Raw genomic sequence first — 22,438 nt, 5'->3', positions numbered from 1 at the left:
GATAGCCTGAGGTATGAAACGGAGCATTTTATGTTATTTCCCGTATATTCATTCATGCATTCTTATTTATGACGCATGCAGAATGAACTCCCCTCGGTTGGGTCTTCCCTTTATAAAGTTTTTGTTTGTATTCCAACCCAGGCGTCGCTGTGGGGAGCTGGACTCTGTTGGGGCAGTTACACTGTGCACTCTCCCTTTTACTACGCATGCTCTGTGTGTTTTTCCTATCCCAGGTTTGACCCTGACCACTATTTCCTCCGCACCGCTACTCTCTATAAAGTGTCCATGCTTTCCTCACGCAGTCTCTTTCCCCGGCCGCAAAACGACCGTGAGTGTCCAACTCACCGTTATAGGAAAAAAAAAAAAACTTAAAATAAAAACGCATAAAAAAATATAAAATCTACAAAATCTAAATAAAAACAAACGTAGAAATACTTAAACACAAACCTTTTAAAAAAAATAGCAAAATTAAAAAAAATATATATACAAACAGAGGTGGGATTTTAAAGAAGTTCTCGAGGTTTATTCTAAGAAGCTGGATTTGCGGAAGCTCTTATAATAATCGGGGGAAACTGAGGTACGATTAAGAACCGGGTTGTTTACTGTTTCGGGACAATTTCACTAATTGCGTATATATTTGTATTCGGGGAAGCTCTAAGAAATGAACACTGCGACAGGGAGTTATCCGATGGCTTCTCTCTACGTTGGCGACCTGCACCCAGACATAACGGAGGCTATGCTGTACGAGAAGTTCAGCCCCGCCGGACCGGTGCTCTCCATTCGGGTCTGCAGAGACATGATCACCCGGCGCTCCCTCGGATATGCTTATGTGAACTTCTCGCAGCCCGCTGACGGTAAGGAGTGACTTGAAGCAACTCAGTGCAGTGTGAGCATGGCTTGAAAAACGCAAAAAAAAAAAAAAAAAAAAAAACTTCGGCATGTTTTCCACTTGAAGCTCATAATGAATGTAAATAATTTATTTTTTAATTTAAAGGTAATTTGCTGCACTCTTAATTGGGGCTTTTTGCCTCAGGTTCATTTCTTTCATTGCTGGTTTTTGTAAAATAACCCAATAAAAAAATGTTCATGTAATTATTCTTAAAAGCTGGCAAAAAGGGACATTATCTTTACACCAAGCAATTAGCTATTTAAATAGACATCTTCTCTTAGCAGGCAGAAAAAGCTACAAGCACAGCAGAACCTCCCTCTCTCCTTTGAATCTGTCGACTTGCCTTTTATTGTAGAGATTGTTTATTCTGTTTGGATAAAATCAAAGAGGCTTGATGGCACTACAGTATTATATATATAGTATGATCTTTACAAAGTTCATACTTTATAAAGTATGAACCCTATAATGGGTGCATTGTAAAGTTATAATAGATTGCATTTACAAGCAACCTACCTGGTACTTCTCAGTATTCAGAGGTATGCCTGGTGCTTTCCTGAAATGTGACATTTACTTTCTGGAACTCACAAACTGGCATTTACTTTCTCTAAACTTACCAGGTGTGGTCCTAAAACATAGATATTATGTGTTTGAAATGTCCAGAAAGTACATGCTAACTTTTAGAAATTCAAAATTTCCAAATACCTCCTAAGTCCTGAAAAACATGCACTGTTATGTGATTAATATTTTGTGATAATTATTCAGGAAATTTGGTTTAGAATTAATTAATTAATTAATTAATCAATTAATTAATTAATAGTACAACATCAATGGATAATAAATTATAGAAAAATCTCAATTAGGAGACGGATAATTACTCAAACACTTTTGAGGTTAAGAAAATAAAGAGACTACGTGTTTTCAAGATGACATTTCTTGTTCACAGTTAATTATTGAGCATGTTGATTTTAGGAACATTATTTTTTTAGTGAGAAAGTATGATGCAGCTTCTTTGAATATTGGGGCAAAACAGTAACACGGTCTCAAAAATATGGACAAGTGGTAGGAGGCAGGGTGGGGTAATGTTAGCATAGCACACCAAAACCCAAAAACAGGAGTTAATTTCAGGCGTTTTATGATTTATACATTAAGAGCGTTTGGGGTGGTGGTGGTGTCAGGATTCGAACCATGTGATAAATAATCACAATGGTCACACTTTAGGAATAAATAAATACAAAAAGATATAAATACATACATACATACACACATAATTATTGTAACTTACTGAAACATTGACTCTGCTAGAAAGTAAAAAAAAATTGTATATAATACTGCCTGGCCGTGACAACCGCCCCTCTCATTTTGTGGTGCCACTGGAGTATTGGTATCCCCAAATTGACATAAATAAATAAAATAAAAAAAAACTTTACAATAAGTTTAGCATTTTATGATTTGAGGAGGTAAGTAAAATTGTCTGTATAAGCAACTGTATCGGCAAATGTTTTCACAGTCTATAGGATTAGATTGTATCAGACACGGAGAGGAAAGGTAGCAGGTGTTGTGGTTGCCGTTGGGGTCTTGGTGACACTGTCTACATTGTGTGAACTTTTCTCCTGTTGTACCAACACAAAACACCTGTGACAGCTTATCCACGCTTGAGTTTGTGACTCGAGCCCACCAGAGATGGATGACGACAGACTTGTTTCCTGGAAGGTGGTTGGCAGTGAGCAAGCCCCGAATGAGTTATGCTCCAGGTTGTGTCTGCTGGGTGTGTAAATAGATTTCAGGATTTGTTTGTGTGAATATGAACAACGGGTTGATATTCCTGCTCAGAACCAGTTGATTTAGGAGAATATTTGCAATCAAAAAAAAGTAGTAGATGTAATGTCTGTTTTTTTGTTGTTTTTTGTTTTTCTCACTTGTGACGTTTCTCATCTGAGAAGTGTTGTTGAATGTTTCTCTTCCCCATCAATGGCGAAGAACGCTCTATTCCCACTCCATGCCAGCACACATGCCACACAGGACCCCTCCCTAAATATAGCTCTTACATCTGAGCAGCCCAAAGTGTGCCTGCCGTATAACACTTGAGACAAACAGTTACTGGTTATTAAAGACAACGTTGATTATTACACCTACTGACTGACTAAGTTAACACGTTAGCCGTTTCAGGGGGCAGCTCTTGGTCTACTGATTTCCATTCAGAATCTTCCAGAAGTCCCTGTGATGCCACCTTCTGTGAGCACACTGGCTGGGAAGTACAATTGTGAGCCAAACTGCTGATGCCAGCAGACGCAAGGGAGCTCCGTTTTGTTTACCAGACACTTTCAGCTGGAGAGCCCCTGTGTGTGTATGCATGTGTGTGTGTGTGTGTGTGTGTGTGTGGGTGTGTGTAGCTCCTGAACAAAAGGGGATGTTTAGCACGGGAGCCCACATTGACATGGGAGGTGAAGCAAAAGATAGCTACAGATTGATGTTGCTGGGCGGACAGAGCAATGGTCGATGACTGCGCTAAGAAAAGTCTAAATGGAAACATATTTGTTCATAACTATATGAGCCGAAAGTCTTGTTTTGACTTCAAGGCATGTGGTTTGTCCAAAACGAAAGACATGTGCTGCGAGCTTTCCGACTGCAGCTGCCCCACACTCGTCCCAGCTGCTGGCAGATAACTCATGAGGCGCATGCTTCACTACTCTGTCTTTAGCATGCGCGTTTTCAGCAGGCTTGCAGCCGGGATTCTCCGCAGTGAAAGAAAGACATTCAAAATGTTTTTAAATTATAACTTTATGATTATTGTTGCACCAAATCACTGGTACAATAGAAGCCGTACATTCAGTTCATATTGTCCATACTGTGCCTTCCAAAAGTACTCATAACCCGTGAACCTTTGCAGGTTTTCACATGTTTTCAGTCTCAAACTACAATTTTTTCTTTGAAGAGGTTTGTTAGAGAGAGTCTTGAAGACCAAAGAAGAGATCAGACAAGTCTGGGATAATGTTGTGAAGATATTAAAAGCTTGGTTAGATGCAACTTGCTAAGCTTTAGACAATTGATGGAAAAATGTTTCAAGTATTGTCTGGAAATGGAAAGAGTATGGGACAAAAACAAATTGTTCAGTTCCAGAATGTTCCAGTATGTTTTCTGAGTAAACGTCCAAGTAAAAAGTAGTAAAACTTGACCTTTCCCTTCACTTCTTTCTAGCGGAAAGAGCCCTAGACACCATGAACTTTGACGTGGTGAAAGGGAAGCCAATCAGGATCATGTGGTCGCAGAGAGATCCCTCCCTCAGAAAGTCCGGCGTGGGCAATGTTTTCATCAAGAACCTTGACAAGTCCATCGACAACAAAGCCCTGTACGACACCTTCTCTGCCTTTGGCAACATCTTATCGTGCAAGGTAGAGTCTTTATAAAAGTAAATATTTATTTATTATCTGTATTTGGATTAAGTCAATCAGTGTTGGGTTTACGCAATGTAGACAATTGGATACTTAAAAAATAAGGGAAGAGGTAAAGTGGAGAACGAAAGACCTGCAATGCCATCTACATCCAGAACTTCGTACGAGTCTGGAAACATTTGTCATCCTTCACTTGTGCTCTTCTCTAAATTTAATCTATTGGCTATTTAGATCTCTGGTTATTTGTTTAATAATATTTTATAATATTTTTCTTAGCATCAACTAGAGAAGTTGGAACAAACTACATCTTTCCGAAAGGGAATTTGAAACAAAGAACATGGAAATCTAATTTTAAAAAAAATATTTTTCTGTAAACTCAGTGAAAAAGCAGCATGTCAAATATAACTGGTGTCACATAATGGGGAAGTATGGACACAAAGTAAAAATTGTTACATTAAGGTTATACTGTAGCAAAACAAAAAGAGTCCAAGACAGAAGGACTAATAGAGAGTCTAAAAAAAAATAAAGACTGCAAATGAGAGCACTCACAAAACCTCCAAGCCTGCACATAAAGACTTTGATTTTTACAAAGTGGCCACAGTATATGTAAATTGTAAAACGCCATGCTTACTGTTCACTAGCACTCCTCTTAGTGCTAATTGACTGTAGCTTTGCAAAGTAGTGCTAAAGCTTCTCATACAATTATCCTTCCAAATTCTTCAGTCTGTGCTTTAAAGCTTGAGAGCTGTCTGCGTTCCTGAAGACATTATACCCCTGTCCGCCTTTCCAAGGTGGTGTGTGATGAAAACGGATCAAAGGGCTACGCGTTTGTCCACTTCGAGACGCAGGACGCAGCAGATCGCGCCATTGACAAGATGAACGGCATGCTTCTGAATGACCGCAAGGTGTGAGTGTCTGATCATTCTCTTTAAGTATATTCCCTTTAATTTTTTTAAACCATTACCGTGAGTTTGTCTAAGTGAATTATACATGTTATCAACCCTAATTAGAGGTCCAGGTGTCAAAAGTTTTGTTTGCGTTGATGTTATGTGGAGACTGTTATTCACTTTGCCTTGCAGAAGTTCATAGACATTGAACTTTATTGCATTTATCATGCTGAATCAAACTCAAACTTCAATGTCCGTTATTCAGATTGCTTGTGATCCACTAACATAAAGCAAATAATACATGGTTTTCTAATTTTTATTTACAGATGAAAGTCTGAAACATGTAATAGTATGTGCATTAACCTCACCTGAGCTGCAGAGCTGCAGGTGTTTTTGGAAATGTCTTCACATGGATTGCAGGATTCTAATTCTCAATTAGAGTAAGATCTGGAATTTGACTGGTCCAATCAAACAAATGAATACGCTTTGATCTCAGCCAGACTATTGCTGCAGCTGAGTGTTTAGGATTGTTGTCCTGTCTTGTGGTGAATCTCCACCCCATCTTTATGTCTTTATGAGCCTTTAGCAAGCTTTCCTCCAAGACTGCCTTGTATTCAGCTCCAATTGTTCATCCATCTTATGGACTCCTGCTAAATAAAAGCAACATGCCACAACACGATGCTGCCACTACATACTTTTGGTGTTCTGGATGACGTGAGGTGTTAGATTTCCACCACACATAGCACTTTGCATGTATATCAAAAACCAGAGTATCTTCTTTCACATGTTTGTGGCTTTTGGCAAACTGCAAATGGGACTTCTTATATTTTCTTTTTTCGGAAATAATGTTTTTCACACAACTCCTCCATAAAGGTCAGATTTTTGGACTGCAAGGCTTATTATGGGTACTCCAGGTTATTCATTATGTTGTTTCTTTTACAAAGCACCATTCTCTGCGCAGTTCTTTCTAGAGGCCCCTGAGCATTTCCCAAAAACAACTTAGCCTTCTTTTTCAGTTTTCTGAGCTTCTTTGAGTCTCTAACTCTGATGCTGATGGTAGAACAGATTGTACTCTCCACAGCTGACTTATAGAAGAGCTGCAGCATCTTGCAGCAAACCCTAAAGGATAGACGCTTCCTCAACAATTACAGCTCTTTCCTTTCTTATCTAAGTACACTTCACCACTGGCAGTGATGGCAGTCCCATGATGAATATAAATTCATGACAATTTTTTGTTTTACATTATTGCTTGTAAAGAAAATAAGAACAAAAACATAATTGAGATAAGCTCATTTTCTTCTCACAGTGTAGCTTTGCACCATATTGTGTTGGTGTAAGTCCCAGTGAGATCCATTGAAGTTTGAGTTTGTTGCCTAACAAAATATGGAAATGTTCAGTGGTTATGAATGCATTTGCAGGGCATTGTTTTTTATTCCTGTATTTCTAAACATGAGTGAACTGACCTGCTATGCTTTTTTTGTTGTTGTTGTTTGAGTTGGTGAGTTTGTGTGAAAATATATTGACTAATATACTCATCATTTATTCCGCACCAAATTTAGAAATAACCAACTCAAAGCTCTTTCCCACCAGAGACGTTCTTTGTTCCCTTATTGCTGGTCATTCGTCTTAGAGTGTGTGAGTGTGTGTGTGTGTGTCTATGTGACAGTGCTCGTGTGTTTTAGTGATGGATCGAATGCAGATATGCAATACAGGATGGCAGAAGGGGAGAGGTCCTCATAACCAGGTAGATAAGATCGTTTAGTCTGCATCTGATTTGCCTTTAAACTTGTGAGAGTTTTCCTAAAGCTCTCTCCATCCACCTCCTCATCACGTTTCGGACCAAGACCTTGACATGGTTATGTCTAGCATGCCATCATTTATGCTTTCCTTTGGATGCTGGATGTGTTTTCTTTTCTTTCTTTTTTTTCCACAGTCAACCCTGAGAATGAAGAGTCACACAATAAAATCTTGGTTTCAGTTTGTCCAATGGATGTTGTCCGTGTTTATGTGAATAAAAGACGGGGCCTGGTGTGTATCTCAGGATTGTTGAGACTATTTTACAAAAGTGTGTTTGGCTTCTCATGCTGCTTGTTCAGGTTTGTGGGTCGTTTTAAATCTCGAAAAGAACGGGAGGCTGAACTCGGTGCCAAAGCCAAGGAGTTTACCAATGTTTACATCAAGAACTTTGGTGATGACATGGACGACGAACGACTGAAGGAACTTTTTGAAAAATACGGTAAATTGACATGTACAAGCGCTCTGCAAGCTGTTTTATATTAACTATTGTCAGGTTACACACCCAAACATGTCCATGTATTCTACTGAGATTAAACATGATAAACCAAGACGACGTGATACGGCTATGAAATGGAAGGAGGATGGTTCATTTTATTTTCAAGTAAAGGCGGGAGAATCTGTTGACAGGAAAACTATTAGTTGTGCACTTTACAAATCCAGTCTTTGTGGAAGAGGTATGTTATTAAACAAAAAGGTGGGGTTAAAATGTTCTGGATCAGAGGGCTGTAAAACAGATGCACACCACATTTTCAGACAGTTTGCAAAAATTAAAATACGAATGCCAGATGTTTCCTCACTGTGTGCTACTTTATGTCGCACATCATGCTATATGCCACAAAAAGACAATACAATTATTTTTACCACCTCTTTTCCACATTTGCAGGTAAAACCCTGAGTGTGAAGGTGATGGCAGACTCCTCGGGAAAATCTAGGGGTTTTGGGTTTGTTAGCTTCGAGAAACACGAGGATGCTAACAAGGTATTTTTAAATGACCAGGGATCCGTAGAGGCTATGCTTGATTTTGGAAATGTTCTCACACAAATGTCTGTTCATCCAAAAGGCTGTGGAGGAAATGAATGGCACCGAGCTGAATGGTAAGACCGTCTTTGTAGGCAGAGCTCAGAAGAAGATGGAGCGGCAGGCGGAGCTGAAGAGGAAGTTTGAGCAGCTCAAACAAGAACGAATCAGTCGGTATCAGGTAAATTAATAATGCCCATGTTGCTTTTACTGACTTTACATTCAAATATCTGAAACTGAAATGGGAACTCCTTTCATCAGGGAGTCAATCTTTACATCAAGAACCTTGACGACACAATCGATGATGAAAAATTGCGTAAGGAGTTTTCTCCATTTGGCTCCATTACAAGTGCGAAGGTGATAAAAAAATAAAAGAAAAAATCTAAACAGATTAAAAACGAATCTGCATTGCACTGTGATTGCGCATGTGTGTTTAGAACCTTTGTTTATTCGTTAGGTGATGTTAGAAGAAGGCCGTTCAAAGGGCTTCGGCTTCGTCTGCTTCTCTTCTCCCGAGGAGGCCACCAAGGCTGTGACAGAGATGAACGGACGTATCGTTGGCTCTAAACCTCTGTACGTCGCTCTTGCTCAGCGCAAAGAGGAGCGCAAAGCTCACCTCACCAACCAGTACATGCAGCGCATTGCCGGCATGAGGGCCATGCCGGCTAACGCCATCATCAATCAGTTCCAGCCCACAAGTGGGTACTTCATGCCCGCCGTGCCCCAGGTGAGGGAATCACTTTCTAAATTGATAAACTGACCAACTCATAAATTAAAGGAGAATGAGCCGATTTGATGTAAGGAATAATTGTAGTACTACTTTAGAAAATCCGCCAACAATTAAAAGTTTCATAATAGTTTTTTTTTTTTTTTTGCATGTATTGTGGTTAAATATGTAAATTGCCTACATGTTTCCTTTTTTTTTGCTAAGCATTGCATTAGAATGCAAATTAAAGTTGGATGTCTTTGCAGCAAAAATAGTGAGACATGTCCCGTTTGACCAGAAGAAGTAATTTTTGCCTTTATAGGAGAGTTTTTCTCAAAGGAAAAAAGTATTAAAAACTCCTGTTTGCCGTCTGCCACTGGTGAAAGCAGACACAACATGTGCATAGAGCAAGAAAATTCTTTAGCTAGATAACGCCTAAATATAATTTTGTGATCATTTAAAAAATATATATAACATTGCACATCACCCTGAACGCACCGTCCCCAAAGAGAAATATGGAGGCAGGAGTACAAAGCTGTTGGGATGTTTATTGTTGCGCAGGGACAGGAAAGCTGGTCGGATTTAAGAGCTGGATGGATGGAGTTAAATACAGGGCAAGACTGGAAGACAATATCTTTGACATTGCTAAAGACTTGAGACTGGGAAGGAAGATTACATTCTAGTAGGATAACAACCCAACATGCACAAACATGCTTAGATCAGAGGATGTCTGTGTGTTAGAATAAACCAGTCAAATCCACATTAATCCACCTGAAAATCAATTTCAAGAGTTGACAGTTCATGTTCACAGATATGACTAAGCTTCTTTACTACAGGAATTGGCTAACTTTTCAGTATTGAGGTGCAATAACCCGGTAGAGATGTACCCCCAACAACTGCTGCCTTAATTCCCTTCTTGCCCCTATTAGGCCCAGAACAGGACCACGTACTATGCACCGAACCAGCTGGCTCAGATGCGGCCCAACCCACGGTGGCAGCAACAAGGTGGTAGAGGTCAAGGTGAGCATGTAGTGCCTCTGTAACATCCAAGTAAACATTCAACATAGTGTAGAAATACTTTGCCTTTTCCACCTCTGCTTGTGTTGATCCCAGGCGGTTTCCAAGGAATGCCTAACTCGCTGCGCCAGCCTGGACCCCGGTCCAATCTCAGACACATGACTCCCAGCAGCGGTGCACAGGGCCCACGAGGTCTGCTTTGCTATGAAAAGTGACCATTATCAGTGTGTCTGCTATTTAAATTTGCACTTTTTCGTCTTTATTTTATCTCTCTCCTGTTAGGTGCCGGTCAGACCATGGGTCCTCGTCAGTCGATGGGAGTTGCTGGCCCCAGGGCCATGCCTCCTTACAAATATGCCACCAGTGTCCGTAACCCCAATCCCCAAGTGGTGCAACCTATTGTCGTACAGCAGGTATTATTTTTTAGCTCCCTTTCAGAATAAGCATGCATATCTATAAACACTCTTTTCTGAAATACCTCATCCATCCCGTTTATAGACTCAGCCAGCTGTGCATGTTCAGGGCCAGGAGCCGCTCACGGCCTCCATGCTGGCTGCTGCGCCGCCTCAGGAACAGAAACAGATGCTAGGTATGACCCTGTTCTGCTGCGAACAAACTGAACCGACTTTTGACTTTCTTTCGACTAATTTGTTATCGTTTTAAAACAGGGGAGCGTTTGTTCCCGCTGATTCAGGCCATGCATGCCAACTTGGCGGGAAAGATCACTGGCATGCTGCTGGAAATCGACAACTCGGAGCTGCTGCACATGCTGGAGTCGCACGAGTCTCTCCGTTCAAAGGTACCTTATTAATCCTGCCTGGAACAAAGAATGTTCCCCCATGAAGTCACTGAACTGTTTCTTTCCTGTTTGATTGGTTCAGGTGGAGGAAGCTGTTGCAGTGCTGCAGGCCCATCAAGCAAAGAAGGATGCTACTCAGAAAGTAGGTGGCATGACGACTACTGCTGCTGCTACATCCTAAAAACCGGATTCTGTATTGACTTGGTATGAAAAACAGTAAAACTAATCATATTTGATCATTTCAAATGAATTAAATTGTGGTACTAATGAGTTCATTGTGTTGTTCCAGGACTGAGAAATCAAAGTCAGGATGGACAGATACACTACAGTACCTTCAATAACTTATGCAAAAATATCAGGAAAAAATAAAAATACAATTAAGAGAAAAATCTTATTTTTTCTTAAAACCCATTCAAGAGAATTCAGTTTCTAGTTGCAACACACTTTTAAACTACACACTACTTTGATGTGAAAGAGTCGTGAACACAGGACACATTTTATCAGAAAAGGCCAGAAACCTTTTTCCAAAACCAACATGAATCTTGTTCTTTATTTTTGCTTGAAGGCTTCACTTTGATTTTAAAATGATCGGCTTCTTAGCCATCTCATGTTATCATGGGCGTGTGGAATTATCAATAAAGGGATGATAAACAAACATAAGTCTCTCGGTGTTTTATTGAGTCAAGTTTGACTTCAGGTATTTTGAATGAAAATAAAGTCGAGGATCATGACTCATATTGAATAGGATGGGCTGCTGTGACAGGCTTAGGTGCTGATAAGTGGTTGGAATTTCTTTACAACAAGAGAAGGTAATTTTTGCAAATTACAGATTTAAATTTTTTTGGAGCAACACAAATAATTACTGTAAATATAAACTATAATTACTGTAACTATAAACTATAAACAAATAAATAAAACCTTCAATGTCTTAGTGTTTATCAATGTTCAAGACCTTTCATTTTTCAAATTTTTAAAAGTTTAAATATGGTCATAAAGAAATGTAGCATTAATACTTCTATTAATGCTACATTAATAGCATTAATAGGAATGCTATTAATGAATTATCATTATAGGTCTTATGTCTAAGACTTGTTTTTAAGAGTTTCAGAGATTTTTAAAAATGTCTTTCATACTTACAAAGAAACATATTCTAATATAGTGTGTATTTTACTGTGCTAGTTAGCTTACACTTTTAAGTTAATATTTTGAGGAAAATAGTAATTTAAAAATAAATACGTTGTTTATTAATCATCATAATGTTGTACGAAAAAAAAACGTATTTGCAATTTAATTAAATGTAATATGATAGTGGCCATATGATTATAAAAGTCAGAATAACCAGTTATTTTATTACTTTAATATTATGCTGAAGTATTGACAAAATGATAGTGAAAGTGATCATAATATAAATATTGTTGTGTAAATAATTTAAAATTTAATTTACTTAGAGGAGACAAAGAAAAACAGAATAATTTAAGCAAAACAAGTATTGCAAACAATTTACGCAGTGGAGATTAATTACGAGGGATTTAATGTTTCCGCTTTTGCACAAAGAAGTACACTATTTTTATATGCAAACAAATTTTATTAGTAGTCTTTAATAATAAAAATAATCTTTAGCTTCAACTTTGAAGGACTACTTAAGTCGATCGATCAAACTGAAAAAAGATAATAAACGTGAGTAGTAGTTCCAGGGATGACCACTGAGAGGCGCTGTAGCCAAGCATATCCTGGAGGCGGTCTTTACTTTTCAGACCATATGTTTCAGCCAACCAATCAGCGGAAGCAGTCATAGTTGAAAGGTTACGTCTAATATGGCGGCCAACAAACGAGTTCTGTATGTCGGTGAGTCTTTTAGAATTTTTTACTTTAAAAGTGAATTACATGATTTATGGTTTATGTGTTTTAGGAATATTATTCTTCTCCACTTATAATTGTGTTCATGAAAGTTATAAGAGAGCGCAAAGACGGTGTTTGTACCTTTAGTAGACATGTAGACAGAGAAAATGTGCACTAATCTACCAAATGCTGCAACCTTTTTATATCTCCTAACTTTAATGTAGTACTATTAACTATACTAGTTATGATATAAAGACTAAAGATTCGCCTCTGAATCTTGACAAACATCTAAGATGCACAATAAAAATAGCATATTGTTATTGTGTATAAGCTGAGTGTATTGTGTGTTTTCTCTGAGGTGGCTTGGCTGAGGAGGTGGATGAAAAGGTGTTGCATGCAGCTTTTATTCCCTTTGGAGACATCATAGACATCCAGATACCACTAGACTATGAAACAGGTAAACCCTCACACTTACTGTTACATTTACTAAAAATGCCGGTGGATCCAGGCCTAATTACTGTGTGTTGTGTGGAATTTTCAGAAAAGCACAGAGGATTTGCATTCATTGAGTTTGAGCTGGGAGAGGTGTGTGAAGGAATGGAAATATAGCAGTTTAAAGCGCGTTTCTCTATAAGGTGACTGATGGGTATTTTTTTCTTGTGCAGGATGCAGCCGCAGCTATCGATAACATGGTAAGAGGTAAAAGTGTGCTATTGCTCTCTGGTGGCCTTGAGAGTTGTAGCTGACGTGCTTCTTCTCTGCTTTTTGCTAATCAGAATGAGTCTGAGCTTTTTGGACGGACCATCCGTGTCAACATTGCAAAGCCAATGAGAATCAAAGAGGGTTCTTCTCGACCTGGTAATGAAAACTATACTCCACTCGGGACTTTAAAAAATTTTTTTTAACTCAATCCGGAAATCTTTTCCCCCCTCCCACTAGTGTGGTCGGATGACGACTGGCTGAAGAAGTTCTCAGGGAAAACGGTAGAGGAAGCTGAAGCAGAGGCAGCATCTGGAGAAGCAGCCACCGCAACACAGGAAGTAAGAGGCATTTCCTTATCTTAATAGTTAGTTTACATGTCTGATAAGTGGGTTTCTGTGTTGGTCACAGCCTTCGCTGCTGAATGTGCTTTTGTGAAGAATTCAGCTCATTCAAGCTCAGCTTGGCAGGTTGTTTCAAAGTGAAGATGCAGTGCTTTTGGCTTTTCTTTTTTTTTTCAAACTTAACTGGAATTTAATAATTTAATTTATTATTTTGCAGGGTGAGCCTCCAGCTAAGAAGGGCAGAGTGAATCCACAGGTCTACATGGATATAAAGATCGGTAACAAGCCAGCAGGGAGACTGCGCTTCCTCCTCCGGGCCGACATCGTTCCGATGACAGTAGGTCTGTACAAACTCCTTAAACATGTTGTTGTAGGATTGACAGATCTGTAAGGATGAACATTCTTTCTCGCTTAGCCAACAGATGTCCTGTTTTTTTCTGTGTGGTGGGATTATGTGGTGTAGGTTTGTTTTTATTTATTTTTTTTAAGTTTCTAATTGACACAAAGCAAAAAGACAAAATAAGAAGCTTTATAGCATCTCATCTGCAGTGGTTTCCAGAGAAACTATTCACAGAACAGGGACATTTAGTTTATATACTTCAGGAATTAGAACAAACTTAGAATCCAGAGAAACTCATCTAGAGAAACTACTCATGCACTAGTCATGCAAAGCACTTTGAATTGTCTTGTTGCTGGAAATGTGCTATATAAATAAAATGATCTTACATTTCACAGTAATGTGCAGTTAGTGTTGCCCTCTCAACATTTTAGGCCCAAACGTCAGGATGAAGGTGAGCTTTTAGATTCCTACAAATTCCAGCAGCAACATGTGAAATATGACTCAAACCTGCTGGAAATCTCTCAGATGCATCAAAGAAATAGGGGGGCGTTGGGGGGGGGACGCAAACCAGTTTTCTACAGCTTTAAAATGAAACTACAGATTTAACATAATGTTTATCTAAAACTTTACACTGTTTTTAAATTCAATAGAGAACTTCCGCTGCTTGTGCACACATGAAAAGGGGTTTGGCTACAAAGGCAGCAGCTTCCATCGCATTATCCCTCAGTTCATGTGCCAAGGAGGAGACTTCACCAACCACAACGGCACCGGCGGGAAGTCCATCTTCGGCAGAAAGTTTGATGACGAGAACTTTGTCCTCAAGCACACAGCTCCAGGTAAGGAATCTAGCAGTAAGCGGATTGTTGTTTTCTGATCCTGACAACGTTTGGCTAAAGTTGCGTGCTCGCTCACACAGGGCAGCTCTCCATGGCCAACTCTGGGCCAAACACAAACGGCTCTCAGTTCTTCATCACCACAGACAAAACGGACTGGCTGGATGGGAAACATGTTGTGTTCGGAGATCTGGTGGAGGGGATGGATGTGCTGCGTGCAATGGAAGTAAGAAATCAAGCCACAATCTGCTTATTTTACTGAAATGCAGGTTTCTAATCCAGCATAAAATCATGCTTTTAAGGAGTTGGTCGTCTTTTAAAAATAAGGCGCATTTTAATGTAACCTGACTTTGCTTTATTCCTCCAGGCTCAGGGAACGAAGGATGGCAAGCCAAAACAGAAAGTGATCATCTCAGACTGTGGAGAATATGTATGAATGAGTAAAAGAAAAAAAAAAACTGTGTTTGTCTGTGTCTGATGGCTGATGTTTGTCTAAGACCAATAGGTTTTTTTTTAACTGAAATCCATTTCTGTTATGTAAATATTTCAATAAACTCATTTTTATAACTAAATCACAGGTTGGTAAGCATTTTCAATAATTGCTATCATCTATTTATGTCCGAGTTGCATATAAACTGTGAAAAAGCTGTTATCACTAATTTTTAAATAATATTTCAATTGCAAGGGGAGCGATCTTAAGATTTATCCAACCTATCACAAAAAATACAATATGTTCCTGTTTCCTTAGATCAGTATATCAAAAAACATGGATCAGGATAGTTTGACAGATGCTAAAACTCTTTTATTGATTCCTTTTCTCTCAAGACTTGATTTCCAAATACCGATCACCTGCTAGCATATTTTTTTTAGCTGTGAATTATTTTGTCCTTACTTTCGCCTTCCCTTTTGGTCATTAAACACAAAACTCTGCCATATTTAAAACACAAGAACTGGAAAGAAGTTGAGTGACATATCATACAAAGTTTGAAGGAAAACTTTGGAAAAACCCACATAAAGTCTGGCTCCTTAAAAACTTTTCACTGTCCTCTATAAATGATTACCATCTTATTGCACTGACTTGGTAATAAAATGTTTTAACTGGCTTGCATCACTAGATACCAGTTGCCTATAATCCAAATTGTGGATTCGAACCAAGTACTCGTTCATTTGCAATCTTTCCCCAGAGACTTAATGGAGGGACTTATGTTGCTAAGCCAGAATAATGCCGCCTGTCTCTGGATTCTGAATTTCATGCTGGAGAGATTCAGCAGAGTGAATCTCTTTTTGTTCAGTCCATTTCTTTTAACACTATCAACGTACAACTGTACGTACACATCAAAATCTGTTCTGTAAAGTTCCTTATTACATGGTTGTAATTTTGGTCAGTGTAAAAGTAATAATTGACCCAACAAGGAGTGACGTCTGGTTCACCTGTAATTAACGATCTTGCATGAATAATACCACTGGGATTGTGAACTGGACCCAGCAGAGATTGCACTTTCCGAGGAAATAAAAACCCACACACCCTGGCAGCACCCTTACAACATTCTTGAACGCTGAGTTTTGAGATGATGTTGATATGACGATGAGACCTATTCAGATGCATACTGATGAACTGGAACGGGTGCATTTAAAAAAAGTAGAATGTCATTGAAAAGGTAATCCATCCATCCATTTTCTTTACACCCTTGTCCCTTAGTGGGGTCAGGAGGGTTGCTGGTGCCTATCTCACACCTAAGGGCAATTTGGAGAGGCCAATTAACCTGATAGTCATGTTTTTGGACTGTGGGAGGAAACCGGAGTACCTGCAGAAAACCCACGCATGCACAGGGAGAACATGCAAACTCCATGCAGAAAGACCAGGGCTGGGAATCGAACCCAGAACCTTCTTGCTGCAAGGCAAAAGCTCTACCAACTGTGCCACTGTGCTGCCTTGAAAAGGTAATTTATTTCAGTAATTAAATTCTAAAAGCCAAACTCATTAAATGGTTATCACACACTAATTGATATATTTTTTTAATTTTGACTACTTTGGCTAACAGCAAATCAAATCCAAGAAATCAGTTTGTTGTACAAAAAAAAATTATAGCACTGATTAGGTATTGGGTACTAGGGGTGCACCGATTGGAGTTTTCTGGTTGATCACTGATTACTGATCTTTTAAAATGCCTAACTTACAGATTTGTGAAGATCGGCGTCAAGTGTAAAAATCAGTTGATCCCTGATCTCTCAAAGTTAAGGAAATCAGCACTGATAAATCTGCTGGCCGATAAATCAGTGCACCACTAGTAAACACAGTTTGCTTTGAGGGGTTAGGTAAGGAGAGTTTGCTTGCAAAGTGAGTTAAACGGGTGCCTACATTGGGTCCAGCTGATAAATTAAGACACTTAGAATCAAAACGAATCATGTCTGTCTGTGGAAGCTTTACGCTGGATTTCAATACAGTGCCTTTTTACACTTCCTCCAAATTCTGTGACCTTTATTTCTACATCAAATGCATTTTTATGACTTAAATTGTAATTGAGAACTTTGGACCACTGAGCAACAGTCCAGTCAATGCAATGGTTTTCACCTTTACTACAACACTTCTTCCTTCCACTGAACCTTCCTGTAATGTACTTTGATGCAACATTCTGAACAACTTTCTTTAGCTTTGACTTTTTGTAGCTTGCCTGTCTGTGTCAATAATAATTAAACATTTATGCATAAAAATTGTTTTCATTTGTATTATTTAATATTTTCTTTTTTGGTGAAGTTTGGTGTTTTATTTATCCACGTTGACCGAAATAAAACGGTGGTATATCATAAATATGTATATATTTTATGGTATTTTCATCAATTGAGACGCCTTATAAATATATTTTTGGAAAGGTTTATGTTTTTTTTTCTTTTTCATGTTTTTTAAAACGTTGTTTTTTTTTTTTTTAAACAAAACAAAACAACAAAACCAACTTTGGAGAGCTTGTTTGGGTCCTGTTTTACGTAAGAGTGGAGCCTTTTAAGAGTACCTTTCATTGGTCGAACAAGTTTTGAGGTTGTGGAGCCACACCTGTACAGGTCATCGCGGTGGGAAGTCACATGCCAGGATAGCAGCTCCACCCCAACTTTCAGCTCCATTCTAGTCTCGAGCTGTAAATCTACCGAGATTCTCGTCGGGGTTGTTGATCCACGGACTGCTGCTCTGCTCCGACTCGGAGGCGCCGCGACTGTTTTTGAGCTTTAAACTGTGAGTAACTTCAAACAGATACGAGCGAACATAGTAGATCAGACTGTGATGTGAAGCTGTTTTAATGTGTTTCATGTGGGAACTCGTGTCAGAGCGCAATTACGCACAGAAACTCGGAAACCTTCAGCGCAGGGATGGGAAGTAACTAGCTGGATTTAGCGAGAGTTGCCACACTGTAAAAATGAAATGGACGCTCATGTAAATGAGGTCTAACTAGATAAATAAGAACAACGTGTATTTTAGATTTAATACTGTTTAAACTAAACTACCAGAACACAAAGTTAATGACATTTCTTTGTGTTTGTTGCTTTCTCAATGATTCACTTCAGCTTTCGTTTGTTTCAGATTCCATATCTGTGGTATTTAAGCCCTGAGGAAAGCCTTTTAGTCTGCCTTCGATCAGCAGGAAGACAGTCTGTGAACAAACTCCATCATGAACTGGGCATTCCTCCAAGGATTGCTCAGTGGCGTGAACCAGTACTCCACAGCCTTTGGTAGAGTGTGGCTGTCCATTGTGTTCCTCTTCAGGATCATGGTGTTTGTGGTGGCGGCTGAGAAGGTGTGGGGAGACGAGCAGAAAGACTTCAAATGCAACACGGCTCAGCCAGGATGCCACAACGTCTGCTACGACCACTTCTTCCCAGTGTCCCATGTCAGGCTGTGGGCCCTGCAGCTCATCTTCGTCACCTGCCCCTCGTTCCTGGTGGTGATGCATGTGGCCTACAGGGAAGACAGGGAGAAAAAGCACAGGGAAAAGTATGGTGAAAACTGCCGCCGAATTTACCTGAACACTGGGAAGAAACGCGGAGGTCTGTGGTGGACCTACGTCCTCACGCTGCTTTTCAAAATAGGGGTGGACGTGACCTTCGTCTACCTTCTCTACCACATCTACGAGGGGTACGACTTCCCCTCTCTAATCAAGTGCAAAGAGGTACCGTGTCCCAACACAGTGGACTGCTTCATCTCTCGGCCGACCGAGAAGAAAATCTTCACCCTCTTCATGGTGGTCACCAGCCTGGTCTGCGTCCTGCTCTCCATCTTCGAGATCGTCTACCTGGTGGGAAAACGCCTCCACGAGTGTGTCACCGGGGACTTTCACTCAAATCGCATGACCAACACGCTGTCCAGCGGATCCAGTCTGATGGACTCGATGAAACAGACGGGCAAAAAAACACCCGAAACGCCCGCACCCTCGTACAGCGTAGCTGTATCGTGAGACACGAGAGAAAAGACTTTCTGAAAAAGCACAAAGACGGCGAGGAAGCAAAGCTTGGCACTCCTTGCTGCCTGAAAAAAGACTTGTTGGTATAAAGCACCTCAAAGACTGAATTTTTGTACAGAGTTTGCATTTCTGGGTCATTTTACATGCTGTTGGTAAATAGAATATATTTTAACTGAAAAAGCTCTACTGAAGTTTTAAAGAAAGAAAAACAACAGAATCCCATATGTCGTTTGTCTGATTTAGGCCTGGAACCAGAAGTGTGAGTCACTCCTCGGTTTGGCAAGTTTTACCAGCACATGTGGTTCCTCTGTGTAAGATTTTCCCCGTGCTTAAGCCCGACCTCAAATGTTCAGCCTGCTGAGAGTCTTCCCCTTTCCCTCTGAGCCTGATGTTGGACACTTTTCATGGATGTTACTTGTTTTTTTTTTTTGTTAGTGTTATTGTGTTTTCCTGCTTTCTGTGTTTATCCTGGGGGCAAGAATGTGGTTTTCATAAACCCAGCTGATCAGGATGTGGATATTTTACATTCGACGTCACTGCATATGTGTTGATATTTTGTAATAAATGTTATTTTATGTTTTAAAAGGCTTCTTTCTCATTTTTTTTTATTTTTTTTTTAAAACTGACATGGCGGGTGGAAGAGAGGGGAATGTGTTTAAGAGCAGTGTAAACCATCCACCCTTACTACAGAAAAGGATTTGTTGACTCTGCACAAGCCTTGTGGCTGAGCAAAGATCTCAGCCTTCCTTCCTGTCTTATTCCTACTTTTTCATTTGTTTCGTAAAAAGCCTTGCGCCCCATTGGCCAGGCTGATTATCCTGTTGCCAAGAGCAGCGCTTTCATTGTTTGGGTACATTGGTACATTGAGGCGGAGTCACCCACTCCATGGTTTGATTCATCTCCTCTGAAGAGTGACCCCACCCAGTAGAGGAATCCATGTTTACGATGCCTTTTTTTTCCCTTCTTTTTTATACGGTTGATTACAGTAGCTTCACTGCAACGTGACAAAGCAGTGATGTAGTCAGAATTAAGGGCCATTTGCAACTCTCTCCTTATTTGCCTTGCTAAGGTTTTGAAATGCAGCTGTTTACATCCACCTTGGCAGAACCCCAGTGACAGAGTGGTATGTACAAAAGTAAGCCAGCCAAATGAAGCTCTGCAAACAAGGGCTGGATAAACTGCAGGCATCAGTAGTTCACTGGAAACGTATGAAAGGATTTTAAGGCAGTCATCCAACTAACACAGTCTTCAGAAACTTTGTAATTACTAAAGGACATCAGCAGGTAGATGGAAGATTGACGTTTGTACCTGGTTGTATTCAGACTTTTTAACAATAACAAACCTTTCCCTTTTCCCTTATTTTCCCTAGTTTGTTAAATTACCTTATTTTTGTTTTAAGTTAAAGAACAGCATCATGGAGATAAAACTGTCAATAAAAAAAAAGATGCTTAACACATGAAAAAATGATTTCTTGGGTAGATGCATTTACTTGTTAAAGAGGTTGAACTCCATCTACGCTAGACAACATTAACATGTAAGAAAACATACAAAAATAAAACATAAAATATATACAATTTGAGAAAAAAATATATATATATTTGCATCAATGAAAGCCTAGACAAGTGTGGTGTGTAGTTAATGAGAAAAACAGGATATACATTTTGACTGCAAAGGTGGAGCAGCTGAATTCCCAGCCTGGGGTCTTTCTGCATGGAGTTAGCATGCAGAATGACCCCACAGGTCTGTGGGGTTTCATTTCAGTAAGCAGCTTCTTTCAGTATCCTAAAAAACCTGACTGTTTGGTCATCTGAATTGCTCTTGGGTATGTGCATGTGGTTGTTTAGTGTACTCTGCCTCTCACCCAAAATTTGGGTGAGAGGCAAGTTTTAAGTGCCCCTCAAGCACCCAACACAGATCTGGTTCTTTTGTCTGGATATAAAACAAAGAGCTTCGTTGTAAAAGTGTGGAGTGGAAAGTGGAGATCAATGACATCCTTTAGTTTTGTCTCGTCTCTGAAGAAAGACACTGGGAGTATCATAGTTTGTGACCTTTGTTTGGGATATCAAGTTAACTTGTTATTGTTGATGAAACAATTGATTGCTAAAAGATATTTTTCCCATACAGAAAAGACAATGAAACAAAAATGAATCTCTTCTACTAAGAGATTAAATGATATCAAAAATCCAGATTATTATAATAATAATAAAAAAAGAGAGAGACGCTGACGTTCTGGTTCTGGTCACCTTCAGTTGAGTCTGACTGTAAATTCAGTTTTTTTGAATTTAGCTGATTCATCTTCACACCCTGAAGTTCCACAATGGAGGTTTCCTTGATTCACGTGTCTGTCAAGTTGGTCACTTAGTTGTTGTTACCTGTGACCTGTTTTTCCAACTAATTTGTGGAAAACGTTTTGACCTAAATCCAAATTAGAATGACTAAAGTATGTCATCGTTGCATTGGTTAGTTGCTGACTGATGATGCCACGCTCTCTTGTTGTCTTCAGATCTTTTCATTCTTCAGTAAATTCATCCTTCTTCATAGCCCTGACGAGCTCCTTCTCTCATGTTTGCCCTTTTAGATGGAAACTGGTTGATCTGTCCTTGTGGGATAAAGATAATCTAATCACCGTTTTGAACTAACCAACACTAAAAAACAGGAGTTATAAAGGATATGATCTTTGTACAGTAATGTAAAGAAGTTGCTAAGAATCGCCAATCTCTGGGACAACTATCTTAATTTCAACATTTCGATCTCTATTTCACTTTTAGGAGGAATTTTGAATATTTCAGGGTATAAGAAGAAGAAGAAGAAGAACTTTGATTTTTTTCTAAAGAGTTTCAAGACCAGATGCTCAGTTTGGAGCCAATTTTTCCATCACAGTGGCTTGATAATTCATACCATAAATTCCAGGAAGGTATTGGAAAACGTCCTTCAAGATTTTGGTCCTTATTGACACAGTAGCAACTCAGAGTTGCTTCATAATTATTCGCTGCACATCTACAGTTCCACCACATCTTACAGGTGGTCTGTTGAATTGAGATCTGGAGACTCTAATGGCCACTGAACTCATTTTGCTTTATGACATGATGCCAAGGCTGCATGCAAGACTTTCTTGCCATCAGAACTTCCTGGTTTTTGATGCTAGTTGGGGACTTTGTGAACTTAGTTTTAATGTTCTCCCCATATTCTGTCTGAGTACTCCGGCTTCCTTCCAAAAACAATATGTGTTCAATTAATCAACTATCCTAAAATGCCTTTACACGTGAGAGTGCATGTGTATGGTTGTTTGTTCCTGTTTTATCCTGTGATGGAAAGAGAGACAAGGTACACCCTGCCTCTCTTTCATTGAACTGTTAGACTTTGACACAAGAGCATTGTTGAAGGAGGCAGCTAATTGAGCAACGGTTTACTTTCTATCTTGTCAAACCAGTTTC

General features: G+C 39.4%; 3 protein-coding genes across 3 annotated transcripts; all 3 read left to right on the top strand.

The window, feature by feature from the left end:
* Positions 1-295: 295 nt before the first annotated feature.
* pabpc4 (poly(A) binding protein, cytoplasmic 4 (inducible form)) lies at positions 296-10,847 on the top strand. Its single transcript, XM_007574282.2, has 16 exons — positions 296-577; positions 653-854; positions 4,085-4,278; positions 5,070-5,185; positions 7,262-7,401; positions 7,846-7,940; positions 8,023-8,160; positions 8,241-8,336; positions 8,437-8,706; positions 9,615-9,705; positions 9,799-9,894; positions 9,985-10,115; positions 10,201-10,291; positions 10,371-10,501; positions 10,584-10,705; positions 10,791-10,847. Exons 2-15 carry the CDS (start codon positions 662-664, stop codon positions 10,680-10,682), a joined length of 1,881 nt encoding a protein of 626 aa, XP_007574344.1. The 5' UTR covers positions 296-577; positions 653-661; the 3' UTR covers positions 10,683-10,705; positions 10,791-10,847.
* A 1,393-nt stretch (positions 10,848-12,240) lies between these two features.
* On the top strand, positions 12,241-15,126 carry ppie (peptidylprolyl isomerase E (cyclophilin E)). The gene is made up of 10 exons (XM_007574260.2): positions 12,241-12,346; positions 12,699-12,797; positions 12,882-12,925; positions 13,006-13,032; positions 13,117-13,198; positions 13,280-13,380; positions 13,601-13,724; positions 14,374-14,559; positions 14,640-14,782; positions 14,924-15,126. The coding sequence occupies exons 1-10, from the start codon at positions 12,316-12,318 to the stop codon at positions 14,990-14,992; spliced, it is 906 nt and encodes a 301-aa protein (XP_007574322.1). The 5' UTR covers positions 12,241-12,315; the 3' UTR covers positions 14,993-15,126.
* Positions 15,127-17,606: 2,480 nt separating this feature from the next.
* On the top strand, positions 17,607-19,589 carry LOC103153356 (gap junction beta-4 protein-like). The gene is made up of 2 exons (XM_007574249.2): positions 17,607-17,782; positions 18,128-19,589. Exon 2 carries the CDS (start codon positions 18,216-18,218, stop codon positions 18,996-18,998), a length of 783 nt encoding a protein of 260 aa, XP_007574311.1. The 5' UTR covers positions 17,607-17,782; positions 18,128-18,215; the 3' UTR covers positions 18,999-19,589.
* Positions 19,590-22,438: the final 2,849 nt, after the last annotated feature.

Source organism: Poecilia formosa, unplaced genomic scaffold (assembly GCF_000485575.1).
Source record: "Poecilia formosa unplaced genomic scaffold, Poecilia_formosa-5.1.2 Scaffold8, whole genome shotgun sequence".
NCBI classification, from domain to species: Eukaryota; Metazoa; Chordata; class Actinopteri; order Cyprinodontiformes; family Poeciliidae; genus Poecilia; species Poecilia formosa.
The sequence above is the reverse complement of the archived record's forward strand: the minus strand, read 5'-3'. Positions and strand labels throughout refer to the sequence as shown.

Coding starts and splice junctions, on each gene's coding strand:
- pabpc4 (XM_007574282.2), top strand. CDS start 662: ATGAACACTGCGACAGGGAGTTATCCGATGGCTTCTCTCTACGTTGGC. Junction 9,706..9,798: donor ACAAGGTGGTAGAGGTCAAG/GTGAGCATGTAG, acceptor TGTTGATCCCAG/GCGGTTTCCAAGGAATGCCT. Junction 9,895..9,984: donor CGGTGCACAGGGCCCACGAG/GTCTGCTTTGCT, acceptor CTCTCCTGTTAG/GTGCCGGTCAGACCATGGGT.
- ppie (XM_007574260.2), top strand. CDS start 12,316: ATGGCGGCCAACAAACGAGTTCTGTATGTCG. Junction 13,199..13,279: donor AGAGGGTTCTTCTCGACCTG/GTAATGAAAACT, acceptor CCCTCCCACTAG/TGTGGTCGGATGACGACTGG. Junction 13,381..13,600: donor CAGCCACCGCAACACAGGAA/GTAAGAGGCATT, acceptor ATTATTTTGCAG/GGTGAGCCTCCAGCTAAGAA.
- LOC103153356 (XM_007574249.2), top strand. CDS start 18,216: ATGAACTGGGCATTCCTCCAAGGATTGCTCAGTGGCGTGAACCAGTAC.